Below are 25,904 nucleotides of genomic sequence, written 5' to 3'. Positions count from 1 at the left end.
TGTTCAGAAACTTCCATCCAGGCACTTCAAAGACAACCAGCCACACGGACCCGGTCGGGAAACCCCTTTGACGAAGCACCGCAAAAAGGGAACTCCCTAAGCAACGCAAAGACAAGCAAGTAGCAGCTACTCCAGACTCTTAACTGAACTGGTGCAAATGTAAATTGAATAACCTGTCTAAGAAACGAAGGTTTAAATTAATGCTTGGTGGTTCGTTCAGGTCATGTCTTACAAAGTGCATCTCACTCTGAAAACTCACTCTCTCTCTCTCTCTCTCTCTCTCTCTCTCTCTCTCTCTCTCTCTCTCTCTCTCTCTTCCTCTGCGCCTTGTATGAATGCGTGTGTGTGATTGTGTTTAGACCTTAGTTTTATGTGTTTAGAATAGTTAATAAAGTCGTCAATATATTTGAAAAGATATTTGCCTTGTGTTGTGCTTGCACATTTAATGTCTTGTACTGTCGATCTAAAGTTACCTTGCTAATACATAGTGTTTCACTATAGATTGGATATTCATATCTGTTGCCAAGGTTATAATTACGGCCCGTTCAAATGAACTCTAAACGAGTCATTTGCTCGGTTCCATAGTGATTCGGTCAAGATTCATTGCAAATCGATGAATCATTCCTTTTGAGCTAAATTGGCCTTCCGGCCCCCCTTAAATACATTTTATGTATATTATTATTGTGTGATTCGTTACAGAACTATGGCTCTCTGTAGTGATCTGTGCTCTTTGTAGTGATCTGTACTCTTTGTAGTGATTTGTGCTCTTAGTAGCGGAATGAGTTTGTGTATGCTTTTGCCTGAATGAGTGTTGTGCTATGTGCTTTGTACTTGACATGTTTTCCTTTTGGATTGGTGAGATTCATTTGTGTTGTCTACCTTTTGTTTGCTTTTCTGGGGAAAGAACATAGGCAAGTATATCGCGATATACATTGCACCCGTAGCAGATAATTGTTAGACACACCAGGTAAGAAGTGAGCGCCACTCCTTGTATTTCTGTTTTATTAGATAGTTTAGTTAGGGTGCCGGATGCACCGAAGATTTCGGTTTATTTTCTACATTTTGCGTGTTGAGTGTTTTGTTATCTTGCGTTCTTTCTTTTGGCGCCACTTTTGTTCTTTTCCTATTTATTGTTTGTTTATTCACCCTATCATTAATTGTATAGCACACATTATTATTTGACTGGATTTAGTGGCTTTGGCTTATGAAAATAAATTCCAGTTATTTTCTCTTCAAAATGAGTCTGACATGTGTTTTTCCACCACACGCCACTTCCAGCAGTACACTCAATATATAAATGTTGCGGTACCAGCCCTAGACCCACAACGGTTCGTAACAGTTTGAATTGGAGCCTTTTGACTCTGCCTCTCCTTCAACCTGCACCACACCCGTAACAGACATGTAGAGGTAAGTACTAATATTTTCAATGTTTACAGTTAAAAAATTCTAAACATTAATTCATATAGGTCTAATATTTATACTGACATACTTGATAGAAAAAGGAAGAGCCATTTTGTTTTTTCATCCATTGTAAATAAAATAAAATAAAAAGATAAGTCATGGTAACATGTTTTTACATGAGATTCAACTTAAAGTTAGTTTTAATGTAATTTAAGTTGAAATGATTTGTACACCCAAACAATTATACATAATTTAAAAAAGCAACAGAACTTAAGTTAAGTTGAAAGAAAGTGGACATTTTTTACAGTATAGTTTTTATAGGTGGTTTGTTGTTGTTTCCTGTTTTGAAACTTTGAACTTTAAACAGTGCTGTTTTATGTTTTCTTGCTAATTTGCTGTGCAGTTTTCATACTCTACCCTTTGCCCTCCCTGTTTTATGAAGGCCCAGCCCCTTGAACATGTCTGGCCTCGCCCCTGACTGAGACTAGCTGTTTTCACATTCCTGTCAGACTGAATGGTGTTTTTGCCCGTTTTGACAAGATATAGTAACTTAAAAGTAAGTATAAGTTATGTATTTACATTTATAATGTATTTTGTAATTGTTTTTTTGTTTGTTTTTTTACAGTCATTGTGCTATAATCATAATACATTTACTTCTGTTTTTCTTTCAAACTTACGATTATTATATCTATTTTTATTCGATCTAAAAGTATTTTGGAGGGTTTGTAAGAAAAGTTGTGCTCTGCTTTAGAAGAACCTGTAATATAAGCTTTTAAATGCAAAGACACAAAGTGTACAAAGGCTGGAAAGGATAACCAGGACAAAGTCAACAAAGAAGTCTTAGAATACTCCATATAACATTTTTAGGTATGAAGGGAAACATGATTTTTAGCTGATGATGTGCTGAAAAAGCAGTGGCAAGCTCAAAATGAAAGGAGATATCTCAATGAACTTCCTGTTTGTGGTTTCTGCTTCATTCGATTGTGAAAGTAACTTTGGTTTCCTGAGTTTCTTTTCAAGAGACAAGGTAGTCTCATTTTAACATGCAGTATTGAAGAAGTTTTCAATGATACTTAACTTTCTTCAATTATTTTATGGTAGTATACCTTTCATTGGAAACATTTATAATGACAAGAATAGTGGTTCTAACAGGAATGAGAAAATGGTGCGCATTGATTTGATTTTGTAAGTTTCACTTCTCCTTTCATTATAATGCATATGAGGAATAGATGCCATAAAACATTTTATGTCTTTGACATGTATTGCCTTCATTTTCTTCTGAAGTTTGTTTTTCCATAATTGCATTTGTTTAATTTCTTCATTCAGAAGCAACAATGAAAGCCACTAAAAATGTATTTAAAATTTAACCTGTTTGAAGCCTGTATAATAAAACTGTAAAACCTTTGCACCCTCTGAGCATCTGTTAGCTATATAGACTGAAGTTGTCATGTGAAATATAGATGTTTAATGTAGGAAGTAGGTTTAAAGGTAATCTGATAAACATTTCATATCTGAAAAAAAATCTCTAGTTATTTTCACTTAGAGGGGACTAGGTCTAGTTGTCAACTAGGTCTAGTTGTCATGGGGAAATTATCGTGATGGATATATTTCCGTATATTCAGTTACATTACGTCAGAACTGAACTGAAGAATTCAGAACTCGCCTGAGAGCAATTACCTTCTAGTGTAAACTAAATGAGCCATCATATTGGCGTGCAAGGTTTGCATTACGCACCCAGTGAAGCCGGTATGTAACGAAGCACTGACAGTCACGATCGCTGCCTTATGTGTCTGGGTTTAAAGCACGCTGAGGTGGATTTTGTGGATGAGTCATGTACCCACTGCGGGAAGATGACCATCGCAATGTTGCGTTTTTGCGTTTGATATGCCCCAATCTAGTTCCTCTGCTGGCCAACAAAGGAGCTACTTCCATGAATAAACAGGGTGACCTGAGGATTACAGTGGGGGCTCTCCCGCCGAGCCACTCTCCGTGGGCACCCCACTCCTCTAGCCCCCTCCCTCCTTCAATAATTATCTATTCTACTGGATGGATGGATGGATGGATGGATGGATGGATGGATGGATGGATGGATGGATGGATGGATGGATGAATGGATCGAACGAACATTCTCATGCGAATTATAAGAATTGGGATGCAGGGCGCAACTCGTCAGCCATGACATTGCTAAATCAATCAGTGGGATTCCTGCACTTGCTGCCTTTTACAAAGAAGCGCAATTCGCTTAAAGGGGTCATATAATGGTACATGCACTTTTACAAGTTGATTGTACTGAAATGTGTGTTGGCAGTGTCTGTACACAACCATCATATAATGATAAAAACCATCCAGTGGTTTTGTTTTAATCTCCTTATATGTTTTCCCCTGCCTCAAATCGAGCCGTTCGAGCCTGTGACGTCACAAGCTCGCACGCCCCTCCCACGATTGTTGATTGACAGGAGCGTTTTTAAAAAAAAGACCCGCCCTCGCTCATGAGGGAGCTGTCAATCATAGTCTGCGCGGCGCGGACCGGCGCGGTCATTGTTGATATGCTGGAGCACTGTCTATGAGCAGAATGGCGTCTAAGCGATTGTGGTGTTCTGTTCTTGGGTGTAATAACGAACACAGCAGTCATTTTAATGTTCCTAAATCTGAACCGCTGAAGACGCAGTGGCTGTGTTTGTTTTCGAAGGGAATATTCCCCACGAGCAACGTCAATGCTCTCATGTTTGCGCGAATCATTTCACACACCAGACTGCTTTATAAACGAGGATCAGTATAAAGCTGGATTTGCTAAGAAGCTGCTCATGAAAAAAGGATCGGTACCAGATATTCGTGTTCCTGCTGAATCTCCAGAAGAACGGAAGTGAGTGTAACGTTTTATTAAACTTTATATTAATATATTAATCTTTGCAAATCGCTAGCTGCACGCTTCACAATGAATGCGTCTAAGGTTTACACTCAGGGTACATTACGGCATGTTTTCTATGTATGACGTTCTCAATATAATTCATAATCCCACGTTTATACTGAACAACGCGTTATGGTTATTGTGTTATTGAGTTACAAACGGTATACGCACAGAACAGAGGGGCGGAGTCAGCGAGGCTCATTATCATTTAAAGTCATATGCACTGAAACGGCGTGCTGAAAACAGAGCTGTTTTTGACCAGGTAAAATAAGTGTTTTCTTACAATACTAATGAGAATTTTTAATTAAACTATATTACAAACTTTTAATTTAGACCCTAAAGAATCATATTAGCTTGTACAAAAATGGCATTATATGACCCCTTTAATATAGTGAGGATATTCAGTCATCACACTCAACTAAAACGAAGGCAGAGAGCAAGAGTCAATTCAGCTTGTAAATGCTATCTCATGAAACAAAGTCAATCATGAAAGTCTGTTGGCTGAAAGCTTCTGGCAACATTTGGCAAGCTTCTGGCAAGACAATTCTAGAGAAAGAACAAGTAGAGATTCAAGAGCGGACAGGACAACGTTTGAGCACGCACACATAATATCTCAGCGAGAGCCACGAGACCATGGCATATTTGCGAGCACACGTCCAGTTTTGTGCGCGAGTGAAAGAAATCCGCCTGCGAGTGGAGAGATTTGTTACATGGATGCTCTCTCGCGTTACAATAATGCACTCTCGAAATCGCTGCATCGATCGATGTCACCGGCTGCACCCTGCCACCATTTTTATCCAGACATCAATGGCTTATTGATCATTATAGATATTATCAATCATTTAGTTGTTGTTGCTAGTTTGAGTTGAGTAAAAACACATTTCAGAATTATCACTAATCTGTGTGTGCATTTTGCTTTAGAACCAAGCAAGTTGACTCATGAAATCATTTGTTTATTATATCGCAATCGCATATCGCAATATTGACCTCAATAATCGCAATATGACATTTTCCCCAAATCGTGCAGCCCTAGTTTCCACCACTTTCTTCAGGGTCCAGGTGGTGAACCTGCAAGCTCTTCCCCTGGAGGTGGCAGACCCAGCCCTTGCTGCGCCTGTACGTGGACCGAACGCAGAGCTTCAGGACCTCAGAACAGCTCTTTGTCTGTTATCGAGGACAGCAGAAGGGAAAGGCTGTCCTCCAGGCTACCAAGCCCAAGATCAGCCATGCCCCCTGGGGGTGAGGGCTCCTTTGACCCAGAATGTTGGATTCCGCACGGCGCCTCGCTAGCAGACAGCAGACATTTGTAGAGCTGCGGGCGATACCCAACACATTGGTGAGGTTTTACAACCTCCATGTAGAGCCTGTGTCCTCCCTTGTACTCGCCACAAGTAGCCAGTAACGCTGAGGACCCGCTCGGTGTCTCGCTTGCAGCGCTATTCCCCTTTTAGGACCGGATACCTGCGCTTATTTGCTCTACAGGTGAGTTCCCCACCTGGCGAACCCTGCATGGAGTTACTCCAGCACCCTCGGCGGTCAGACACGGTGAAGGCGTCCGATACTATGTCTAGAACTCATGTGTATGCCCAGAAAGTCAGTCCCTGTGCTAGACTAGGTGCCCATGTGTTGTGATTGCCTTACAGGCGATCCCACATGTGTATTCTTCCACGGAACGGCTTCCCAATCAATTCCCTGTGTCTTTCCCTTGGCAGAGCACACTCTTCCGTCTCTGCTCGGTATTGACTTCACCCTAGCTAGGCTGAATCTACCACAGAGACCTTCATATGTAGCACTGCCCGGTTGGCCAGTCCATATGTGTAATACCCACATGACACCTCCCTACGGGCAGGATGTGGTCTCCGTAGCATTCCTTTCCATAGGTACTTTTCCCAGTGTTATCCAATAGTCTCACTGTGTGGTCAAGAGGAGCAGTGGTCAACTCTCCCTGCATAAAGCCCTGTCCTTTCTCCGCCCCAGTAGGTGTGGTTGGATTAAGCGGCTCACACAGGGAGCTGGAAGGGGCAGCAATTGTTGTTTTGTTCTCTATTGCCACAATTGCTATTCCACTGCTGAATGGCCGGCACACACCGTCTCGGGTCCTCGGCACACAGTTTGAAGTGCGATCACGCGCGTGCTTCCTTATATATCCGCTTTGCGAGGCGCGAGATGCAGATCTCGCATGCCAATGTGCATTGGCTCGTTTAGTTTACACTCCAAGGTGATTGAGCTCCCAGTTCTGACATAGCGTATCCGATCCATCCATCAGAGATAGTAACCTAGATGTTCTATAAGGTATTTAGTAATAGTCACGTTTTTTTTTTCTCTTTATCTCTTCCATTTTTGTTTAACAAATTGGTTTGTTTAATTTTTACTGTTGACATTATTGCAAATTTACCAGTTAAGTAATCTGTACTCGATTTGTTTGCTTTAGAGATTATTTTATATTTCAAAATAAAGCATCTTTCACAAATCAGCCAGTAAACAGTAGATTTACATTGTGACAACTTGACATCATGCCTCCGCCATCCAAGACACTTAACCTTAGAAATATTTATTTTTAAATTAATTTTATTTCCAGCTGCGATGGACATCATAGAACCAATTCTGGCCATTGCAGAAAAACTGTACGCCCTATGTGGGGAGGTCCAGACCAACAAGAAGCGCTGCAAGCGTTTAGCCCACCGTGTGTCCACTCTGGCTAAGCTGGTGGAATCTGTGAAGGTTCATGGCTTTGGGACTGAGCCTGAACAGGTTATAAATGGACTTAAACAACTTAAACTCACTCTGGAGTCAGCAGAGAGGGTAGTAAGGAAATACACTTCCCTCAGCTATTTTAAACGTATCACGAAAGCGTATGAACTCGGCGAGGAGTTCAACGGCCTAAATGAAAGGCTGAACGATGCGGCTCAGTTACTTTCTCTAGCGCTTCAGGTCGAGCACAGAGGGAGTATAGAGAAAGTGTTTCAAGAAGCAACGAGGCAACGGGAAGATGAAGAAGACAGGCAGAGTGACTTTCTGGAACTTCGGAATTGTAAGTTATAGGCTACTTAAAGTTATTGTTGTATGGATTTGAATTGGATTAAAATGGCTACTTTGTAGGATACAACTACGTATTACATGGTATAAATTTTCCTTCTAATAGTGCTCCAGTCTTTAGCCCAGGAGGGCAAAGAAATGAACATGACAGTTGATGCTGTGCAAAAGACAGTTGACCAAACGCAAAGAGATGTGCAGGGCATTAAAGACGTCCTGGAGTCATGTAAGTACAAACAAGTTGGTCAATAAAACTGTAAACAAAAAAGAAAGAAATGTGTGTATGTGTGTGTGTGTGTGTATATATATATATATATACACACACAGTATATGTATATTATTAATTCATAAATATCAATTAAGAGTGACATTTTAGACTCATTTTACGTATTACACTACATGACATTTTACAACCTGAACAAAATTTTCTTGTCATAAAATGTTTCAACAGACTTATTGACCCAGACACACAGAATTTCATATTTTGTTACTTTTGTTTGCATGTTGGTTGCACCACATGACTTTGTTCTTTTTTGTTTTTGTTCTGTTTTTTTTTTTTTGTATTAAATAAGTATAGATGAAAGAAATAATTATAAAAGGCCATGGCTTTTTATTTTTTAAGAATTTCAAGGCGTCTATGAAGCTTTCAGAAATGTTTAGCATTGCTGAATTAATATTTAGAATGGTTGCTAAACTGAACATTTTTATTTGTCATTTGTTTTTTAGTGAAAAAACCCTGCCTTCATCTGCAGGACATTAGAGAGATTAAACCAGAAGAGCTGACCTACAGTTTCCCTTCTAAACCACTTCTGAAGTGCAACCATTCCGAACTATACAAAGGGATGTACAACAAGTTCACTGTGGCTATCAAGAGATACTCATGCCCGCTGAACACCAACCCCAGCCCCAGGTAGATGTTAATGGCAGACTCTGGTTATGGGAAATTGTTCCATAATAGTAATAAAATATATTTTGTGGTCAAATGTTATCATGTCATTCCATTTTTATTATGAGTGAGAGGAACCTTTTCATAGTTCCTAGAACTATTGGCAGAGGTACCGGATGTCGACGTGTTCGCACCGCAGGAACTAGGAACGATTTTAGTTCTAGGAACTCTTTTGGAGGAACTAATTTAGCTCCTACTTCAGAGTAGGGTCTAAACCAGCACTATAGGAACTATCCGTGACGTTAGTGTAAGCGGATTGGCCGAACGCACGCGAAACACCAGCACCCGCCATGTTTTAATAAGCTTTGTAAACACACAGATTATAGCCTATATATTTACTCCAGAAACTAACTCTACGGACATGGCAAACAGTGATAGATGGGCCTCTTAACCTTTACGCTGAGGAGAAAATTCAATGCAACTTTGAGGGGACCAAGCTAAATATGATAATTTATTTCTGCTCAGCTAGCAACACTGGACATCAACCACACGGCATACGCTAATAACTTTGCATACACTATCTACTTTCTATGTATAACAGTTCTATCTAATAACGTGTGTAGCGAGTCTAGCTCAAATAAAGGGAATATAATTTTAATAACTGATCATGATTATGACCAGGGATCGCATACACAGATTAAAATTACCCGTAAAGGGGATACGTTGCCAATGTATCTGTATGGACACTTAAATACAACGGATTATAATCAATTATCCATACAGGTAGGCAAAAATAGATCAATTGTATATATCAATAATCAATCACAACGAATTATAATTAAATATTGATGTCAATTGTCTAGGATAGATCGATTCCAAGGATAACCCTTATGGAATTCATTTGTTGTCGAATAATCTGTTCATTCAGCAAACTGATCGTACGATCTTTCGTCAATCCTCAAGAGAAATTATCCTTATAGACTCGCAAGAAAGGCTATCTTTCTGGCCATGAAAAATAACTTTCCTGTTTTATAAAAAATACTAATTAAAGTATTAACAAATTGTAAAGCTTGTAGCTTATCAAACATTTAAGGGACTTCGTAATATGAGCAACAGACAGAGTCAATAAATGAATATAATGGATTTAATAAAGGAAAACTACATACCGGTGAATAACGTTACAAGGAATAAATGTATATACAACAAAATAAAGCAACAAACAATGAAAGAAAATGAGAATAAGAGAGTGATAGGAAAAGGGAGAGAATGATCAATGGCAAAATCACAGACAAAAACCTCGGGAGAGAAACAACAAGGAATCAAATCACCATGAATGGGGTAAACAAATCTTAAACGCATTGAAAGCTCCATAGAACGAATACTTGCACATATGGTTCTCTTGTGTTGCTGAATAAAGAAGGTGCGTGTGTGTCATTCCTTCGGAGCGTCGCGCGTTCTCTGTGGTTCTTCCGGGGCGAACGGAGTCGCAGCAAATTTAAAGGTCCCTTGAACGTGAAGTTCCTCAAAGAAAATAATTCAGGCTAAGTTCATTTCACTCGTCTGTGGAAATGAACAAAGTAGAATATGAAACGGGAAAACAAAGACAAACAAAAGAAAACAGAACAAAACTAAACTAAACGGACTGAAGAGAAGATCTCGAAGAGAAGAGAGATGTTGAAGAGAGACTGGAAACTGGCGTTCCATCCTCTTAAGGACAATGCCGTTCACACCTCCTTTGGGGTGAATGACCAATCACCTTAGATTCGAGAGGGAAAAGACTTTCTTTGTCCTGTCACGACGGCTCATCTGCATAGTTTATGGCGGCGTTAAAAAGTTGTCCTTTCTACTCAAGAAAGCTGGTGCACATAGAATCATACATTTTACTGTAATCTCCCGTATATGACCAACTCAGTTAGCGGATTAAAACAGAGCGGATTAAAACAGTACCAAGAAGGACAGGTAAAAAGGTCAGGACTGCCAAGTTACATTCTAATGCATGCATAATTACAAGCACTTATAGTTCATTTAATACTACGATAAAATCATAGATACCCCAATATGACATAAAAAGCAGGCGAACATAAAAACATATTGAATATATCTTAGTAATGTCTTATATGAGGATGTTTTATGAAACGTCCGTGTGTGTGTGTGCGTTGGGGGAGCTTTGCTTCGGCTACTTGGAATTCCTTTCTTGTCGGGGAGGGGGGTGTTGAGCGATACGAATCTGTTTGTTTTCTCTCGCGTATGCCACAAAAGTGTCAATGGGCGCACTTAGGCACCGGCTCTCTGGCGCCCTACTTGTGAGTTACCGGCCGAAGCCAGGGGTTAGAACGGTTTCCAAGTGTTGGAATGCATGATTCACCCTGATGCTGTCCAGATACGCTACACGTGTTAGACAGATCGTAAACTAATGAACACGGAGAATGCGAGCACTGTTTGTTTGCTTAGGCTCAGTCGTTCTCAGCGCCGTCAAAATAAAGGTCCGCTAACCACTCCGGTGGTTAGTTCCTGGAACTATCCGATGTGAAAGCCCCTTATATGGTTGCAATCATCATCTATTCTTGACTAATTAAAAAAATAAAATTTCTTTGTTGTATTTGTTCATTCTCTCCAGTGAGTTGAGGAGTGTATTTAACAAGGAGGTGGAGACCATGAAGCGCTTTGAGTCACCCAATATCTTAAGAATGTTTGGTATCTGTGTTCAGGATGAGAATGGTATGCTAATCTAATTAAAAAATATTTTCAAAGATTGAACTTTTGAGTTAAACACATCTGATTGTCATTGTTTTCTTACAGGACCAAATCCAAGTTACTTGATAGTCATGGAATACTGTGAGAAGGGTAGTCTTCGACAAGTCCTGGACAGTAATAGCAATCTGCCCTGGGACAGAAAGACTCGAATGTGTCTGGATGCAGCACAGGGGCTCTACAGGTACAAATCTAGTTAATTTATTCTCATTTATGTCTCTTGACTAAAAACAGAGTTTTTAAATACTATAGTGAAGGAACTCAATCACATATGTAGTAATCCTTTGCACAATACAGATTGCATCAGTCAGAAGAAAAGTTTAAAGTGCATGGTTCCATCAGAAGCTGCAGTTTTCTAGTGGCAGCTGGCTACAGAGTGAAGGTAATTTATTTTCTCTTTCACAATACTGCCATAATTTATCCACTACATATTTTTATTAAACACGACTCATCCCACTTTAACCCTGGATTTAACCTAAGTCCGCCATTACCATCTAACTGGGACTGGTGCTCAGCGGGCATGATAGCTCTTGATAGCCGGAGTGAACTCGTTGTACGTCCTTTGTATCGCTTGGAATGGCTGCTCTTTGGAAGGGGTTTAACAGGGAAACTTTAACCGCTGGATGTACACAATAGCTAGGTAAACAGGTTTTCTGTTACTGAATTCATTGTGTGTATAGCAGGGCTGGAATTTTGTAATGACCAATCAACACCCAGGAAAATAACATTTTTAAATATAAATTGGGGAAATTAGAGAATTCCTAGTCCAGGAATCAGTGGAAAGTTTTAAATAGGTTCGTACATTTAACGGTATATACAAAAACGGATAGAAAAAAATTCTGTTGTCAACATAATACAAAATAAACAGTTTCCATACAATGTTTTAATAATTTGTTAATAGTAATTTGAATGTCAATAGTTAAATTACAGTATTTGATTTCAGTAAATTTTGTCTTTGTTATATCTTATTAATATATTTTTCTTTATACATAAGAAAATATTGCTTATGTTATATTTTATAAGGATTCATCATATTTGGGGGTCTTGGGCATCAAAAAGTACAAAAAACTTCTTAGAGAATTTTTTTTTACAGATATTTATTTAATCAAACTCTAAATGTGCTGGACACTTAACATAACCTAAACCTAAAGGGAATATTACTTGTTGGGGTTTCATCCTAATTTTTATGTTGTGTATATGCTCATTTGTATGTTTCTAAAGTTGGGAGGCTTTGAGTTGGCAAGAACAGAAACTTCTCTTCAGAAGAATAAATCCAAAAAGAACAGTGCTTTCCATTACAGTTCTCCCCAACAGCTTCAGAATATCAACCATCCTTACGACAAGGCATGTGAGATCTACAGGTACGGCACACTAACTCAAATATTAAATGTGTATCTTATTAAAATAAAGGATGACTGTTACTTACTGTACATGCTCTTTTTAGTTTTGGCATTGTTTTGTGGGAAATTACAACACAAGATGTTCCTTTTAAAGGTGTGTATCACCACCACAATCAATTTTGATAAAAAAAACTCTTCTGTTTATCTTTTACATATGTGTTTCCCTAAATATCACTTAAATGTTCTGTGCCTGTGTTTTTAGACTGTTCTTCCCACAGTCAGATCTATCAAAAAGTGTGTGTAGAGAAGGTCATGGAGCCACTTCCTACAGATTGTCCCAAACAGCTAAAAGGGCTCATCAATGCGTGCCGTTTATTTGACCCCTTCCAAAGACCAACGGCAGGAGGTAAGACCCTATCACACAAATAAAGTTACATAAAACAAGTGGGCAATCACCTCATCCTTTTATTCTGTGATTAGTAATGCGTAACGTTACATGTAACTTTACATAAAGACTTTTTGGAAGCAGCATTACTTTCCCTATGGCAACTCTGGCCCTCGAGATCCACTTTCCTGCGATTTACTTATTTTTGTCCTGTGGCCTAGTTTTCTGTTTCTAGTTGTCTGTTAAATTAGTAATTTAATTCACCTCTTACTTGTTAATCAACTTATTAGTTCCCTTTGTTTGTTCATGCTTGTAAGCCTTCAGTTCTCCCTTAGGGCCCTATCATTGCCCGGTAGCGCAATGCGGCGCCAGGCACGACGCAAGTGTTTTTTGCTAGTTTCAGCCCGACACAGTTATCATTTTCACGTCCTGCGCCACGTTGTTTAAATAGCAAATGCAGTGTATTTGAGTATTTCAAATACTTAAATACTTAAGAAAAATCACCATAGTAAAAGATTTTGCCATATTTTCGGTCTGATGTTAGCAATGGCAATGTCCAGGTTAGATGCACGAAAATCACTTGACACCCTGTAGACCGGGCTCCCTCCAAGAAGTGAATGAGTTTTGAACACAGGAGAAGAAGTGGCGCTGCTCCTCTTAAAAACGGCATTAAAGGTGCTATCAGCGATTTCAGGCCCAAAAAAGGCCGAAACATAAATGATCACATTCATCTAATTTTTCCTAGCGATCCGGTAGCTGCCCGCCCCATTAGCATGCCGTCCAAAAACCGCGTCTAGGCTCTGAGATCTGCACACAAAAACAATGGGTTTCACCAACCACCAAAACCTAAACAAACAGTGTTCCAACCAGTGATGCGCGGGTTGATCCAAAATGAGCGGGTGCCTACGGTCACCCGCGGTTACGAGTCATCCAAAAATATTTTTTATGATATTCGGGTCGCGGTCGGTCGGGTCGTTTGAAATATAAAAAATATAAATGCCAATTAAACCTTTGTAATTTATATAGTAGGCCTACTTGACACAATTTTCTATGAAATACATAGGCCTAACTTATACTTTATTGACTGAATAACTGGCGCGAAGATGACGCACGAGCTGCCTACTAATACAAGTGGGAAATCCTTATTTACCTTTTGAATATTGAGCATTATTAACTTTTGAATAAATGCTGACGTAAAATGCCCGATTTCCCAACACGTTGAACTGAGCAATGCCATTGTACCATTTTAATAGGCTACTTTTAAACGCATATAGCTCAGTAATGTCAGTGTATTTTCTGAGAGGGGGCGGGATTTTTGTTGGGAAAGTCGGGGGAGAGACGCACACTTAGATTAGACTGGATAAACACATGCAGCATCTTAATTGTTAAGAAAATGAAACGAAATAAATGAATAAATCAAGCCTTTATTACATAACACTAGGCTATATCATACAGCATTCAGAAAAAGAACAGTTTGCGCTCCTAAGGGCTTTTACACTTTTCCAAAAGCAGGCACACTCCCCCGCACCCCAAGTTCCTATACGTCTATGGCCCAATGACGCTACGGTGAGCATTTACTACTTTTAAAAAATGCTTTTTTTTGCGGTCCGAGTTGCGGGCAGGTTAGTTGAAAATGTCGGTCAGGTGCGGTTTGTTTATACATTGACCCGCGCATCACTGGTTCCAACCAATCACCGACAGGGTGTTGTGAGGTTTTGCTCCGACTTCGCGTGCAGCCGTGCACGAGTGCAAAACCTCACAACACCCTGTCGGTGATTGGTTGGAACCAGTGATGCGCAGTGTTTGGAATAACGCCGTTTAAAAGAACGGCGTTAGGTAACGACGTTATTTTTTCAGTAACGGGGTAATCTAACTTATTACTTTTTCCGTCGTTACAACGCCGTTAACGTTACTGGACGTTAAATGCGGTGCGTTACTATGCGTTGATTCATGGGCGTCAGTTTGGTTTGAAAAGTGTGGGGGACGGACAGAGACGCATTCGGAAGTGCACTTTCAGAAGTGCTGGGTACAACAACGCAATATACGTAAATATACGGTTAGTAAAAAATATACTAATGTCATAGAACGGATACCTAATACAAATAAATAAAACATATCCAGTTAACTAGCAGAGCATTCATTTAGTTCGCTATTAAATAAGAGATCTAGCGCTTAAATCTGTTGTTTTTGAGATCCAGCTGAGCGCTCGTGCTGCTGCGATCAGTGTCATGGATACAGTTGTTCTCTTGTGGCTCGCGGCGCGCGCAGTCTTCACTCGGACGAGCGCTTCAATCTATCGCCGTTGCGGAGACTATTCATTCCGGTGAAATCACAAAATAAAATGCACACAAACGTGTCCCTATATATAGATACAGCTATATCTAGGAGCTAAAGTTCAATCTTTAAAAGCACTCCATCTTGTTAAACTGTTTACTTTTTTAATGAAGATAAAGAAATACAGCAGCCTATGTCTTCCAGACTATTTATCTTAGGTTGTTAGAGTTTGTTTGATTTATTTAATTTGCTACAGTTACTGCAAACACACTTTATATTATTTAACTGTTTACTTTTAAAGAAAATACTTGAAGTACAGAATTTCTACCAGACCAGTTGTCTGACATTGGGAGTTTGATTTATTTAATTAAGAATTTGTAGTTTAAAAGTTTACTTTTGTTGTGAACAAAATACTTGGAAGTACAGGTTGTTAACTTGACCAGTTGTCTCAGGTTGAGAGAGTTTGATTTAATTCGCTAGAGTTAAATGCACTTTATATGGTGTAACTGTTTACTTTTCTTACAAAGATAATACTTGAGGTGCAGGATAAACCTCTTGCTGTCTGTCGACGTGCAATAAATATCGAAAGTTATGTACAAACACCTGTCTGTTCTACTCATTTCAACTGACTTGTGAAAACTGCTAAAAAAAATCCAAATTCTTTGACAGATAGCAACTTTTTTTTAACAGTAACGCAAATAGTTACTTTCCCTGGTAACAAGTTACTTTTATTATAGAGCAATTCAGTTACTAACTCAGTTACTTTTTGGAACAAGTAGTGAGTAACTATAACTAATTACTTTTTTAAAGTAACGTTCCCAACACTGGTGATGCGCGGGTCAATGTATAAACAAACCGCACCTGACCGACATTTTCAACTAACCTGCCCTGCAACACAACACCCTGTCGGTGATTTCCCCCTAGGAAAAATTAGATGAATGTGATAATTTATGTTTCGGCCTTTTTTGGGCCTGAAATCGCTGATAGCACCTTTAAGGTAAAGTGTTTTGTGAAAAATATACAGTCTACACACACACATATTGCACACTGAATGGCATTATAGAGAAAATAATTGTGCCTTATGTTGTCATTCATAAAAGGACATCATATGCCCTACCTATTATGAAACAGCGCGTCTGTCGTAACTCGACTGAAATCTTCATGCTAAGCAAGCGTTCACAATATAAACGTATTACATATGAGAAATATTGATATTGATTTTGTATAAAACTACCACACCATTGATGTGAACTTAGCTATACATGCCATTTACGTCAGAGGGAGCTATTTCAGGCCCTGTAGAGATTTAGTGAAATACCCATACTTTTTTATTTTGCTACTTCGCCATTTTGAATTTACACATTTATCATATTTCTGTTATTGCTACTATTTGTGTTATTGACCTTTCAGTAATACAAAAAAAAGACTTAAGATTATTGTGGGAGTATTTTTGTATTTTCAAAATACTAATTACTTGTATTTTATTTAAATAGATTTTTCACATCAGTATTTTGTATTTTATTTTGTTACATTTCATGAGCCAGTATTTGTATTTTGTAACAAAATATTTTTTGATGTATTTGTGCCCACCTCTGCACCTGGTCTCATTGTTAATATGTAGGTATCAATACGTAACATTTTCAGGTGCAAAACATACATTTTTGTACCTTTGGATAGATGCATTGACATTTAAACGTAAACAATATTACGCATTTAAAGCTAAAAAACAGATAGATAGATCCCTTAACCCTACCCCCAAAACCAAACAACCATTTTATAGAGAATAAAAAAAAATATATAAAACGTACTGGACAGAAATGTGCAGTAAAATTACACTTTTAGGAACAATACTGTAGCTGTAATGGGGTATGTTGTTCAGGGAAGGTGGGAACTGGCGAACGTTCACACACTTTAATCCCAAAAAAAAAAAACACACACAAAAAGGAAGTAAAGCGGCAGCCCCTCATGGACGACTGCCACACACACATAAACAAAAGACGTAAAATAGTCCAGGCCTGGTCCTCTCTCGTCCTCCTTTTATCCAACCGGATCTACTCCGTGAGAGATACAAGACCTGTGTGACATGCAGGTGATGCTCAATAGCAATCACGCCACCGGCCTCGCCTGTTCTCGCAGCTCTCGACTCGCCTTGCTTGCCACAATAGCATTAAAAATATAGTTTGAGACGCTAATCCCACTCCTACCCTTAACCATTTCTTAAAGTGCCCCTATTGTTGATTTTTGAAAATGACCTTTCATGTAGTGTTTAACATAGCATAGAATGAAAACATCCTGCAAAGTTTTAAATCTGAAAGTGCACTGCATATAAAGTTATTGTCTTTCAAAAGTAAGAGTCGACTCTGAGTCAATGAAATGAATCGTTTTTCAAATGAGTCATAAGCCGTTTCGTCAAGACGAAACATCAGCATATTGCCAATCCACTTATTGGGCGCCCAGACAAAGGGGAAAACTTGAACCCCCTCAAACCGGCAGCTGATTTCTGAGGATACTGGATTGCACCATGTCGAGAATACGCTGTGCTCTACAATGTGAAGGTAAAGCCAGTTTTTTTTTTTTACACTGCCCAAGAACGAGCATGTGAAGAATCAGTGGTTAAAATCCATCTTTACCACAATAACACAACAGTATAATCCTAAACTTTAGCTGTGTTCCCTTTATTTTACTGACGACTGCTCCTCAAATCTCGCAGTTCAATGTAGGATTCGCAAACCGCTTGCTCTTGAAAGATGCGTCAAAATACTTCGTTTTGAGTTTTCTTACGAGAGGTTCTCTCGTATTCCGTAAGTTTAGCTTACGCTACGGGAAAGATTCATCTTCTCGAGATATTGAAGCCAAAAATTATCCTTAATTTTGTATATGTTGTCAACGCAGTGCAGCAGCTAGCAGACCTAGAGCGGGCATTCTAGCGCGCTCATAGGCTGCTCTGCGGGAACTGCACAGCCTACCAGTGAGCCCGACGTGACGTCACGTCCAATCGAGGGCGCGAGGCTTAGCATATACAAGCGGGGCTCGGAGGCTGATTCTCTGATTTTCATCTCTTCAGCAAAGCTGAAACAGCGACAAGCCAGCTAGGACAGTGACTGAGGAAGCCGGCCGTCTTTGCCACCTTCAGCCTTCCGAAGCGAGCTACGCTATCCGGCGTCGTATCCTTTTCTTATTGCAACCGAGCATCTAAAAGAGCACGAGCGTCTTTTTAAAGATGCCTCGGTCCACTTGCGGCTCGTGCAGAGCCCCGCTCTCCCAAGTGGACGGCGCCGCCGAGAAGGGACACAGCTCTATTCCTAAGGTCGAGGAAGCTTTCGCAGCGCACCTTTGCCCGCCCTCCGCGAGATGGCGCTCAAAGTCTGCCCTGCCATCTAAAGCCTGCAGGACCACATCTGCCCTTGTCGGTCGCGCATACGCCGCCGCCGGACAAGCAGCTTCCGCCCTGCACTCAATGGCTGTTCTGCAAATTCTCCAAGCCGATCTCCTCCGTGAGTGGGACGAGAAAGGCCGGGACCCAGCTGCCGTTACGGACCTGAGAGACAGATCTCTCCCTTCGCACTACTAAGTCTGCGGCCCAGGCTCTGGGGAGATATATGGGCTCGTTAACTGTAACTGAGAGGCACCTTTGGCTGACATGAGAGAGTCTGAGCGATCCGTTTTCCTCGACACCCCTCTCTCACACTCCGGTCTCTTCGGCCCAGCAGTGAACGGAATCGTCGACCGGTTTTCTGAGGTGCAGAAAACGTCGCAAGCTATGAACCTGTTCCAGCCGCGTCGCGCTAGCTCCGCTGCAGGTCGCTCACGTGACCAGCCGCCTGCAAGAGCCGCCACGCAGCGCCCAGCTCAGCCCAGACAGAACAGCCACTCTTCGCAGCGACAGGGCGGCCGCCCTAGATCGCGCTCAGCTAACCGCAGCAGGCCGCACCCCCCACGAGGGCCCCGGCCGAAGATCACGTTGAAACCTGAGCACGCGAAGCCCTCCTAGCACCATCAGGAGGAAAAAGACGGTTGTGTCTCCGGACCACCATCGAAATTTCTAGCACTTCTCACACAAAGCCACGCGCGCACCACAGTGCGCAGTCCCACATGAGCCACAATATAAACGTAAGTCTCGTGCCCGCTCACAAGCGCTCACGCTTACTGACACACGCTTTGCCAGCGCTGTTAAACACACGCCACAAAGCGCAAGCTCATGCCGGTCAATCAAGTCACGTGTCCGCCCACGAGCGCCCGCGCTTACAAGCCTGCACGCCTCTCAAGGCGCCGCTCGCGCATCACAATGTGATCACAAAGCTTCCCCCATTCACAGTAATCGGGAAGCTGCATTTAAAACAGATTGTCACTGTTTTCAGCGAGCCGCCCCATATAAACACACAGAGCGCGGTTCAGTTCCTTCGGTTCAGTCTCTCGAGCCCGCACAGCGCGGCGACCAGAGCCCGGAGTCCATTCTACCCTTAGCTGCACATATAAAAGCATGGGAAAACATCCCAGGGGTATCGAAGTGGGTGCTAAGCACTATAAAGCAGGGTTACAGTTCGCTCGTCGCCCCCCCTCGCTTTCGAGCGCGGACCGCGACGACAGTGAAAGCAGAAGTAGCACACCTACTTCGCTCGGAAATAACAAAACTGCTGTGCAAAGGGGCCATAGAACCAGTACCGCCTTCTCTGAGCGAGTCAGGCTTTTACAGCCGTTATTTTCTCGTGCCCAAGAAGGACAGGGGACTCAGACCCATACTGGATTTGAGGTATGTGAACAAAGCTCTTATGAAAAGACCGTTCAGAATGCTTACAACCAGACAACTCCTCGCGCACATTCGCCAGGGGGACTGGTTTATATCTCTCGATCTGAAAGATGCCTATTTTCAGATTCAGATAATACCCCGTCACAGGCCATTCTTGAGATTCGCCTTCGACGATCGGGTTTATCAATACACCGTCCTGCCGTTCGGCCTGTCCTTAGCACCCCGTACATTCACGAAGTGCATGGACGCGGCTCTCGCACCCTTGAGAACTCAGGGCGTGTGAATTTTGAACTATCTGGACGATTGGTTGATTCTAGCACAGTCAGAGACAGAGCTATTATCTCACAGAACTGCGCTTCCCAGCCATCTGAAATGCCTAGGTCTCACGGTCAACTGGACCAAGAGCTCATTACTGCCCAGTCAGTCAATTTCCTTTTTAGGAATAGAACTGGACTCAGTGACCATGACGGCTCGCCACTGGCCATGTCATTCACGGCGGGCAGCGTTTCCCCTCTGAAAAAATTCCAGAGGATGCTAGGCTTGATGGCTTCAGCCTCGGCGGTACTCCAGCTAGGTTTACTGCGCATGCGCCCGCTACAACACTGGCTGGCCGCGCGTGTGCCACACCGAGCTTGGAAGTCGGGTCGCGAGCGGATCAGAGTGACTCAGAGCTGTGTCACAGCTCTGCGGCCGACTGGTACCAGAGGGGAGTGACTATGGGGGCGGTCTCATACAGGAAGGTCATCTCGACGGACGCGTCCAACTCAGGTTGGGGCGCCATCCTCGAGGGCAGACCAGTCTTCAGCCTGTGGTCAGACCGGGAAAAAAGGCCCTGATAGCATTCCCCTTTGAACCCCTGGACACAGCGGACCTGAAATACCTGTCGCTCAAAGCTGTTTTTCTGATCACACTGTCATCAGTCAAACGCGTGGGGAATTTACACGCGCTATCTGTAAGCGCGTCGTGTCTTGAGTTTGGCCCAAATGACTCAAAAGTCATCCTCAAGCCTAGACATGGTTATGTTCCCAAAGTGGTTGGCACCCCATTCAGAGCACAGGTCATTTCTCTATCGGCTCTGCCAGCATCCGATAGTGAAAGTGATGTTAATCTCCTCTGCCCAGTCAGAGCTCTGAGATTTTACGTTATGCGCTCTGCCCCATTCAGGCGCTCTGAGCAGCTGTTTTGTTTCGTTTGGTGGGCGCACTAAAGGTCTCGCCACCTCGAAACAGAGCCTGTCTAGGTGGATAATAGACGCAACCGCAGCCGCTTACACGGCAAAAGGTCTGCAGTGCCCCTTGGGCATCAGGGCTCATTCCACTAGAGGCGTGGCCTCGTCGTGGGCATGGTCAAGTGGAATTTCCATTCAAGACATATGTGTGGCGGCGGGCTGGTCCTCTCCGTTCACCTTTGTCAGGTTTTATAACCTAGAAGTTCCCGCCCTGCAGGCGAAACTGCTGTCTGTTTAAGTGAGAGGTTAGCCCTGTCTAGATATTATCATGCGCAGACTACCCTCACATGAATTCAGCTCTTCTGGTTGAGCTGCACTGTTTCAGGTTATGTGCTATATATGCCTATACACCAGCCACACGTGGCCGCTCTGTATTGCCTGTCAGTGCTTGTTTACACGCGCTTATACGCTTCATGGTACTCGCGCTTATGCTCGCGCTTATGTACATGCGTGTTTTTCCCACTTTATGGGTTCACAGAAGTGTTGTGACTCATGAGGTTGATGCGGGCGCGCACGGCGTGGACAATGGGTTCCCGTAGCGTAAGCTAAACTTACGCAATACGAGAGAACCTCTCGTAAGAGAACGTACTGGTTACTAACGTAACCTCGGTTCTCTCTAGAAGAGGGAACGAGTATTGCGTAACCTGCCGTGCTAAACGCCACAAGCGCTATTTCGCTTCAGTTGATGAAAACCAGAGAATCAGCCTCCGAGCCCCGCTTATATACGCTAAGCCACGCCCATTCTGGCGGGCTAGGACGCGGCGAGGACGCGAGCGCCCTCGATTGGACATGACGTCACGTCGGGCTCACTGGTAGGCTGTGTAGTTCCCGCAGAGCAGCCTATGAGCACGCTAGAATGCCCGCTCTAGGTCTGGTAGCTGCTGCACTGCGTTGACAACATATACAAAATTAAGGATAATTTTTCGCTTCAATATCTCGAGAAGATTAATCTTTCCCGTAGCGTAAGCTAAACTTACGCAATACTCGTTCCCTCTTCTAGAGAGAACCGAGGTTACGTTAGTAACCAGTACGTTTTATATTGTGTTGGTCTCCTGCTAACTGGTCAACTCACATTATTACTGTCTTACTGAAATACTTCTGCTGATCAGTTGTGGCTTGTGGGCTATTACCTAAAACTGTGTCTATTAATGCAGATTGTCTGTTGTTCTCACTATTTTGAGGAAAGATTAAGCATGGAGCAAGATTTGTTTTACCAACGTTTATGTTTCATCAGTAATTCACGCTAGAGCTCAGCTAATGAATGCACTGTTATTGATACAGTTTCCACATGTTCACCACAATAAATTAGAAAAATACTTGTAAATAAGTACAAGTAAAATAATCAGTTTGTTGATGGACATGCTGATGGTGAGGAATTACAGTTGCACAACATCTCATAATGTACCTCAAACTGAGTAGTGTATCACTGAGAAATGTCCTGCTCGAGTCCTCCTTGCGATGGAGTTTCGGGTTGAATAACTAGTTATTTCAATATTTCATCATCGCACTCATGCTCGCATTGATATGGTAAAATCGACGTCATTGTTCGTTACTGTGTTTAGTTCACGGTGTAGGAAGCCAAGCAGAGCTGACGTTGTTATGGCAATGGGCGTTTTTGTTTTTGACACTGTACGCGGTCAACCAATCAAAACAGACTGAGCTGTCTGGCCAAGCAGAGTAGCTCGTGGAAAGGAGGGATTTAGAGAGATTGATTCATCTGACGAGTCGTTTGAGAGTCGTTTGTATATTGTGAGAAAATTTAAATAGTTTTTTTTACCTTTGATGCATGTTAACATAGGAGACTCCAAAACAACATTAGGAAACTTTAAAATACCATAATAGGGGCACTTTAATAATATGTAGAGTTATAAAGAAAAACATAACTGACAGAAAAGTGGAATAACAATAATTTATTTATTGCACAAATGTCAAAAGTGTTACCAAAAGCATTACCAAAATGATGTGTTACAGTCACAGTCCTCTCCAGCGAAATATACTTGTTTTGTCTGATGTATAGAACAGAATTTAAGTCATTATTTGCTGAAAATCTTATCCCTATCCACTCTGTGAAGCCGTGCATTTTCATGAACTGCATTGTTTTATTGTTTCATTATGTTTCCTGGTGTGCACTTACAATGTTAGTATGATTTTTACATCAAAATTAAAAAAGAAATGATGTAAAATCTGAAATAAAAGGCATTTTTCCTAGCCTGATTTTAGCCTTCTGATTTGAACGCTCTGTTTGAAGGGGGCGTATCTGCTTAGAGATTGGCTAACATCTTTGCATATGAAATGGCTAATTCTGCACACTAACGAATACTTTCATCATGAATCAGAGATTCGTTGATTATAACGGGAGTTTTGGCGAAAGTCCTGAACAGAACTCACTGATAAACTCGCGCTGTTTGATTGACAGCTCCAGCAATGTAAATGGAGCATTCTGTTATCGCTTTCTAATTTAATCACAGTTTAAATAACAGATTATTTTCATCCTACTTCGAGAAACAATGTGAAGTTGACTGTCTATGTGTCAGTAAATCAAACCAGTGACTAAACGAAGAACACTTGACTGTACAGGAGTCATTACATATCAGAAATCACTGGTCACAGATCAGGCATTAGAATTAAAACGCATAACTACTCAGTGTATATCAAACGATCTGTAATAACAAACAAAGCAATAGTGACCACGTAATAAAAACAGTTACTCATACTTAGTGGTGCGACATTACTGTCGGATCCAATAGTCGGCACAGCATCGTCTTTTAGTTTTAATCTTTCAGAAAATCCTGCGTCGAATTGTGCCTTGTTTGTAAACTAATCTGCAGTAAAATAAAGTGAACAAAGGACCAAGTTCTAACTGACAGTCTGGAAAAAATAAAGTTCACCCACAACTTGGCACTGCACAGCGTCTTGTCTTCAAAGCCATCTTTATTGTTTGGTTTCTGCGTAGACCTGCGTTTTCCTGTCTCGATATTTACCTACTAGGCCTACTACATGCGTGAATCAGTGGGCGGGGCTAGACAGGCAGTGATGTAGAAGCAGGCGTTGATCTTCTTCTGCAGATGCAGTGTTTAGCTACCTTATTACGTGATGAAGTAGAACATTCCACAACCTATTGTTCTGGCAGATTGGCTTCAATATAAGCTGTTTTTAGACTAATGAGAAAGTTTTGAGCTCTGAAACTTACAGGATGTTTTTATAGTACAATGACCTCTTATATGTCAAAAGTTCTGGACCCCTTTAAACATACATCACCCAAAACACGACGTCGCAAGCTGTTACGAAGGTGAGAGCCAGTGAGCATTTTATTTCACTGCCATCAACTGGATTTGACGGGTCTTTACTGAGAATGGAGATGAAGATCGCTGAATAAAGAATTAAATTTGGGTCTGTTCCTCACAATTATGGATTCTGAAGACGTGGTTTACAGCGCACGAAAATAAATGTATTACTTTTATGAATTTATGTTTTTGGCATATTTTATGGTTCTATTGTCAGTCCCAGCATAGGACATATAGCCTACTGAGAAAACGCCTATTGTGTTCCACAGCAAACTAAATAAATATTCATGATAAACAATGGTTAAACAATTACAGAAATGCTATTCATTTTAAGGTTTTAATGTATAGACTTTTTTAACATGTAATCTTTCAAAACTAGTTTACAGCAGAAGTCACAGAGCGGAGCGAAATGCTATTTTATATATAATGAAACTGCATTTAATGAAAACATAATTTAATTTATATACAACAATACAATAGAATAATATTGATATTAAATAAGGATTCATACACATTTGTGTCTAAAAGTTGTTCATACATAAATAATTTACATTTTAGTGCTGTCGATACGTCGATATTGTACGTTTCAGTGTGTCTGAAAACATAAGGAAATTTACATATGGTAGAACCACACTTTATGTAAATAATACACACCAATACTAGATCACATTGTCACGATTACTAGAAAGCTACAGGCAAATGAGTCTGATCACAGTTATAGAGCTAAACAGGAAAGTTGATCTCGAGGGCAAGAGTTGCTTAGGATGTGTTTTTCTGCAAACAACTTTAAAACTGTGCATATTGTTACTTTATTGAGATTTTTCTGTATTGCTCATTCTATAAGCAACTTAACACAAAGAATCTCATGTTATATCCCTTTCTCTGTGCTATGGGCCATTAGCAATAAGTTTGAATTACCAGATACAATTAAAATTGGCCCATTGAAAGTAAGATGATTGTGTTTTTTGCAGAGGGAGAATAAATCTGGTCTGACTACAGAACCAACTGAAACAAAACAGGGCAGCAAGCTGTTGAACATTATATGTTTGACCCAAGACAGGGCAAACCTAATGGCTATAAATATTAATGATTATTCTGTTTATACATAAATGCTAATTAATAAGCAACGAACCAGTAAAAAAAAGAACAAGAAGGGGAAATGATGATGAGAGACGATTCAAAATTAAATAGGCCTACATGAAAAATATGACTCATTAAAGCAAACCAAAGGTCAACATATCTGTTATACCTTCACAAACTTTTGGTGAGATATTTCAAGAAAGGACAAACAGCCTACAATGGGCCAAAAAAGGCATAACCTTACAGCTAATCTTTACTCAAAAGCACAAAACTGACATCATTATAAACAAGATGATATTTAATAGATAGTGAATATGTGAAAAAGAACATACAAATGATCATTTTTGATGGTAACAATAGAAAATCTGAATTTTAAGAAAGCATTATTTATGGTCTCTTTTTTTTTTAAGTGTTGGTGGACATGCTCCTTAAAATGGTGGAAGAGGATTGATGGAGCACCTCTGCAACTCTACCCAAGCCTGCTGGCAAATTGTCCACATCAGATTCTAACGATACAATCTATTACCATCTACCTGGGGGTATTTCCAGAAAGCGGGATCAACTTTACATCACATAAACCCTGAACT

At 41.0% G+C, this 25,904-nt stretch overlaps 1 protein-coding gene across 1 annotated transcript; it reads left to right on the top strand.

The window, feature by feature from the left end:
* The first annotated feature begins 1,855 nt into the window (after positions 1-1,855).
* On the top strand, positions 1,856-25,904 carry LOC130085992 (mixed lineage kinase domain-like protein). Its single transcript, XM_056252074.1, has 11 exons — positions 1,856-1,957; positions 6,888-7,340; positions 7,452-7,568; positions 8,069-8,252; positions 10,846-10,946; positions 11,028-11,163; positions 11,277-11,361; positions 12,201-12,340; positions 12,424-12,473; positions 12,582-12,725; positions 25,728-25,904. The coding sequence occupies exons 2-11, from the start codon at positions 6,893-6,895 to the stop codon at positions 25,766-25,768; spliced, it is 1,446 nt and encodes a 481-aa protein (XP_056108049.1). The 5' UTR covers positions 1,856-1,957; positions 6,888-6,892; the 3' UTR covers positions 25,769-25,904.

This window comes from Rhinichthys klamathensis, unplaced genomic scaffold, assembly GCF_029890125.1.
Source record: "Rhinichthys klamathensis goyatoka isolate OS25496 unplaced genomic scaffold, OSU_Roscu_1.1 h1tg000092l_1, whole genome shotgun sequence".
Lineage (NCBI taxonomy): Eukaryota > Metazoa > Chordata > Actinopteri > Cypriniformes > Leuciscidae > Rhinichthys > Rhinichthys klamathensis.
This window is presented reverse-complemented; position numbering and strand designations above follow the sequence as displayed.

Excerpts from the sequence above, each read along its gene's own strand:
- LOC130085992 (XM_056252074.1), top strand. The coding sequence starts at position 6,893 with ATGGACATCATAGAACCAATTCTGGCCATTGCAGAAAAACTGTACGCC. Across the intron at positions 11,362-12,200 it reads CAGCTGGCTACAGAGTGAAG|TTGGGAGGCTTTGAGTTGGC; the intron begins GTAATTTATTTT and ends ATGTTTCTAAAG. Across the intron at positions 12,474-12,581 it reads ACAAGATGTTCCTTTTAAAG|ACTGTTCTTCCCACAGTCAG; the intron begins GTGTGTATCACC and ends CTGTGTTTTTAG.